The sequence below is a fragment of the Bison bison genome, unplaced genomic scaffold (genome assembly GCF_000754665.1).
Source record: "Bison bison bison isolate TAMUID 2011002044 unplaced genomic scaffold, Bison_UMD1.0 scf7180017864097, whole genome shotgun sequence".
NCBI classification, from domain to species: Eukaryota; Metazoa; Chordata; class Mammalia; order Artiodactyla; family Bovidae; genus Bison; species Bison bison.
In genome coordinates, this window is record NW_011494669.1 from 1,639,765 (window position 1) to 1,645,186 (window position 5,422).

General features: G+C 42.4%; 1 protein-coding gene across 1 annotated transcript in view; it reads right to left on the reverse strand.

The window, feature by feature from the left end:
• The window catches only part of LIPA (lipase A, lysosomal acid, cholesterol esterase), a 42,940-nt gene extending 37,524 nt beyond the window's left edge, over window positions 1-5,416 (reverse strand). The window contains exons 1-2 of the mRNA XM_010838505.1: window positions 5,339-5,416; window positions 1,596-1,707 (exon numbers count right to left, since the gene is read on the reverse strand). Of these exons, the coding sequence (XP_010836807.1) occupies window positions 1,596-1,706 (111 nt within the window). The 5' untranslated portion in view covers window position 1,707; window positions 5,339-5,416. The remainder of the gene's footprint in view (window positions 1-1,595; window positions 1,708-5,338) is intronic.
• Window positions 5,417-5,422: the final 6 nt, after the last annotated feature.

Sequence of the window (5,422 nt, forward strand, 5' to 3'; positions counted from 1 at the left end):
GCTCTAAAATCACGGCAGATGGTGACTGCTGCCATGAAATTAAAAGACACTCTTTGGAAGAAAAGTTATGAGCAACTTAGACAGCATATTAAAAATCAGAGACATTACTTTGCCGACAAAGGTCCAGCTAGTCAAAGCTAAGGTTTTTCCAGTAGTCATGTATGGATGTGAGGGTTGAACTATAAAGAAAGTTGAGTGCCAAAGAATTGATACTTTTGAACTATGGTGTTGGAGAAGACTCTTGAGAGTCCATTGGACTGCAAGGAGATCCAACCAGTCCATCCTAAAGGAAATCAGTCCTGAATATTCATTGGAAGGACTGATGCTGAAGCTCAAACTCCAATACTTTGACCACCTGATGGGAAGAACTGAGTCATTTGAAAAGCCCCTGATGCTGGGAAAGATTGAAGGTGGGAGGAGAAGGGGATGACAGAGGATGAGATAGTTGGATGGCATCACCGACTCAATAGACATGAGTTTGAGTAAACACAGGGAGTTGGTGGTGGACAGGGAGGCCTGGCGTGCTGTGGTTCATGGGGTTGCAAAGAGTCAGACACCACTGAGCGATTGAACTGAACTGATAGTTGATGTTTAATATAAGTTTCAGGTATACAACACACTGATTCATAATTTTTAAAGGTTAAATTCCATTTATAGTTATTATAAAATATTGTCTATATTCCCTGTGCTGTACAATATATCCTTGAAGCTTCTTTATTTTACATATAGCAGTTTGTACCACTTAATCCATTGGGCAACTGTTAATTAGGAGCTCAGTGGCATACAGCTAACTCAGTTATCCAGAAGACAATGTGAATAAGTGCCTGTGATTCTCTCTACCACAAACACTTGAAAGGATTTAAGTTTATCATTCTTACAGAAAAAATTCAAAAAGAAAAATGCTTTTAATTTTAAAAAACCTTAAAAAGAAGAAATCAGGAACAAGAGATAAAATGCAACCTTAAGACCCTGATAACAGGTCGCACTCTCTTGACTATAAATTTATCAAAATCTCCAAAGCTACCTGGTTCTTCAGTTGTGCCATTGTTTTAAACCTGCTGTTTTCTGTAGCAATCTACACTTTCCTGATATTTTATGCCTAAATAAAGTGTCTCCAGATTTAATTGTTTGCTTAAGACGAATAACTTTCAAATGTTTTCATTACTTGACGGATTATATTTTTATTTGTTCTAACAAAATTGTTTTCAGATACTTTGATTTTTGTACTGAACTATGAACACCGGTAATCTGTCCTTGTTCAACACACTCAGTATTAACATTCTTCGGAAGTTTTAACACTTTTTTACTGTTGTTTAAACACAATCAGTGAGATTTAAAAATGAAATGCATGTCTAAAAATATCACTTATCTTATTAAGAAGTATATCATTTCATCAGTAAAAAGAGGTTTGTAAAATACACATTACCTAGTGGGTAAAGTCCAGCTAACTGAACTGGAGATTCAGAGAACATGAAAAACACAATGAGATATAAAGAGAATGGAGTTTGTAGCTTCATGTAGCTATGTAACTGGATTTCAGAAATAACATTGATCACAGATGCGTTTTAAGAAGCAGACGCCTTTAAGAAACTTACCACATTCATATTTGTTTCAGGATCCACAGGTGTCTGCTTCCATCCAGATGCCTGGGAAGGCAGGGTCCCAAGGACCAAACAGACCAGCAAACCCCAGAGCCACATTTTCATTCTGTATAAAACAGTCTGTTGTTATTTGCCCACACCAATTTTACTACACAAAATTACGCTGGTAAATAATGCTCCCATACGAGGTTCTGAACCAGTTTACGTCAGCTAAAAGTTAGGCAAAGGCCAAATAGGGAACAAATGACTCAAGCCACACCTCAAAGAAAAAATTCAGGAATTCTTTTTAACTAGGAAACCTCCCACCCACCACCCTCAGTTAATTTGTGACACATGGAGCCCAGAACACCCACCCACCTGCTCACCACAAAGTTAAACGTAATGTTCCTGGAGCAAGAGCGGAAGAGAGGACTATACGTTAAGAAAAGGGAAGATCCCCAAAATTCCAGAGCCTGTTAACCTCCCACCTTTTCCTCTCTAACTGTGATTCAAATGTTCTGAAGTTCAGCTGATATGAGCTCCTATTCTCGCTAGTTATTCACTTCCCTTCTTGCACAAAGTTACACGTTAGGATTTGAATTTGTCACCCAAGGGGAAAAAAGTGAAATGAAAAAAATACGAGAGCATGCAGAAGAAATAGAAGGAAAGAAGATTGCCCCTCTCTGCTTCTGAGACCCTCTCCAGGGATCAGTTCTAACAGTGATGGCACAAAATCACAGCACAGCAAAGACCTTGGGGATGGACATTAAAGGCAAAATGAAGTGACTCTTTCAAGGACACGCTGATGGTTAGAGGCAAAAGTGGGACTACAGCCCCAGCCTCCCATATATTTTAAAATAAATATAGTCCCTTAAAGATATGAATGACGGCAGATGAATGGACAAGAAGTTGTGGCACATATACACAATGGAATATTACTCAGCTATAAAAAGGAACACATTTGAGTCAGTCTAATGAGGTGGATGAAACTGGAGCCTATTATACAGACTCAGAAAGAGAAACACCAATACTGTATATTAACGCATAAATATGGAATTTAGAAAGATGCTAACAGTGACCCTATATGCAAGACAGAAAGACACACAGATGTAAAGAACAGACTTTTGGACTATGTGGGAGAAGGAGAGAGTGGGATGATTTGAGAGAATAACATAGAAACGTGTATATTACCATATGTAAGACCAGTGCAAGTTTGATGCATGAAGCAGGGCACTCAAAGCCAGTGTGCTCTGGGACAACCCAGAGGGATGGGGTAGGGAGGAATGTGGGAGGGGGATTCATGATAGGGGGACACATGTGTACCTGTGGCTGATTCCTGTCTATGTATGGCAAAAGTCATCACAATACTGTAAAGCAATTATCTTCCAACTAAAATAAATAAATTACTTTTTTAAAAAGATATGGATGAGTGTATCCCAATACAAAGACTTGTATAAAGATGTTCATAACAGCTCTATGGGCAATAGCCAAACACGAGAAAAACCCAAATGCCCTGAATGGGTGAATGGATCAATATATTATGGTATATACATACTATTCAGCAATAAAAAGGAATGCACATAAATAACATGGATGAATCTCAAAATAATCCTGGTGAGTGAAAGTCCACAGTCCCAAGCACATGATGTGTGCAGTCGCTCAGTCGTGTCCAACTCTTTTCGGCCCCATGGACTATACCCCGTCAGGCTTCTCTGTCTATGGAATTTTCCAGGCAAGAATACTGGAGTGGTTTGCCATTTCCTACTTCAGGGGATCTTTCTGATCCAGGGATTGAACCTGCATCTCTTGTGTCTCCTGCATTGGCAGGTGGATTCTTTACAAAGCCAGATCAAATAAATAGATATGATTTCATTTCTATAAAACTCTAGAAAATGCAACCTAATCTCTATTGACAGAAAGTAGATAAATGGCTGCCTGGGGAAATGAGGGGCAGGAAGTAAGCATTGCAAAGGGGTACCCAATGCACAAGGAATCTTTTGGGGGTAACGGATGGGTTAATGACGTTGAATAATCATAGTTTCACATGTACAAACATATCAAAATGCATAAAATGTACATTCTAAACATGTCCTGCTAGTACTATATGTCAGTAATTCAACAGAGCTGTTTTTAAGATGGGCTTAAACCCAGAATTCCACAAGTCTTAAGAAATTGGTTCTCGGATGATTGCAAAAGTGAACTAGCTCCCGTCTGCTGATGCATCTCCTGCTGGTGATGGAGTGATTTCTCCCAGAAGTGGTGAACCTGCAATTTCTAGACAGGAACAGATACTATCTTGAATCTGTACAGACAAAGTCACAAGTTTGCATTTCTTTATGGTGGTTAGGAAGGGCTGTACAGTTCAGGTCTACCTTTATCATAAATACAACCTTCCGAAAGCCTATTATTACTAGGGAATACCAAGTAGATTGAAAAAGAAAAGAAAAAGTTTGTAACCACAGTTTCAAATAGTAACACCTCCGGTGGCAGCTGCTTTTCCACTCAGTGCCAATGCTCCTGGATTTGGGGCTGCTGCTGCTGCTAAGTCGCTTCAGTCGTATCCGACTCTGTGCGATCCCATAGACTGCAGCCCACCAGGCCCCGCCGTCCCTGGGATTCTCCAGGCAAGAACACTGGAGTGGGTTGCCATTTCTTTCTCCAATGCAGGAAAGTGAAAAGTGAAAGCGAAGTCGGTCAGTTGTGTCCGACCTCCAGGGACCCCATGGACTGCAGCCTACCAGGCTCCTCTGTACATGGGATTTTCCAGACAAGAGTACTGAAGCGGGTTGCCATTGCCTTGGCAGCTGTCTGCAAAGAAAGCTCCAGAAGGATAACATCTGAAGCTACTCAACTAGAAAAATCATCCAACTGATTTTTCCCTCCAACAAAACACTGGACAGTTTCTCAACCTATCAGTCAAGTAACTGTCATAGGATGATGACTAAGAAGTTCAAGGAGAAAAAGCCTCCTCCAAGATGGATTCAGTGGGCTCTGCAACTTTATCTCAATTCTTTTGGTACTGTTAACAGCCCAACTAAGTATTTGTCTGTCTTCATTTTACACCAGCCTGAGGGCAGAGCCAGTCTCTGGGTCAACTCTGAACTCCCAGGACCCAGCAAAGGGTGGACACAGAACAGATTCTGAAAAACAGGATTGGGGCAGTCCAGAGTTCAGTAGCTGAAGAAAAGATAAGCTCCAAAGCAGCTTGTTATTCAGCTAACAATAAGAACAACACTAGTAATTTTGACTCCCATTTAAGCTCTTGCTATGCTCCAGATTTCGCAGGCAGCGCTTCGGTCCTACTATGTTCATTACGCCTCCAACAACTCTCTGCAGTACCGTTAAATCCTTTTTCCAGGAAACTGAGGCTGACCCAGGTTTATTACTGGAAGCAAAATATCCAGTGGTTAAATAGTATCTCCGGGATATTCACCAGGACAGGTATCAAGCCGTTCCTTGACCATGCCTTTGGCTAAAAAGTAAGCGAGGTCTGGGGGCTGCCTGGCGGAGCTAATGCGAGTGAAGGACGAGGAGGAAGTAGGGGAACTGGGAATCAGAAATCCCGGGTGTCGCTGCAGCGCAGAGAAGGACGGGCTAAAGTTGCCCGTCCTCGGGTGCTCCGCGAACCAGCGCAGAGGGGTCCTGCAGAGGTTCACAGGCGGTGAGACTGAGCACCCGGCAGGGTGCGAGGCCCTCGGAGCCCGCGGAGGAAGGCCGATGCTGCGGAACCCTAGCAGTGCAGCAGGGCCGGCACTCACCTGCAGCCGTCCTCCCGGGCCGCTGTCGAGAGCCGCAGTGCCCGCTCGAGAGGCTGGGGCGGCCGCAGGGAACCTGGAGGGGGC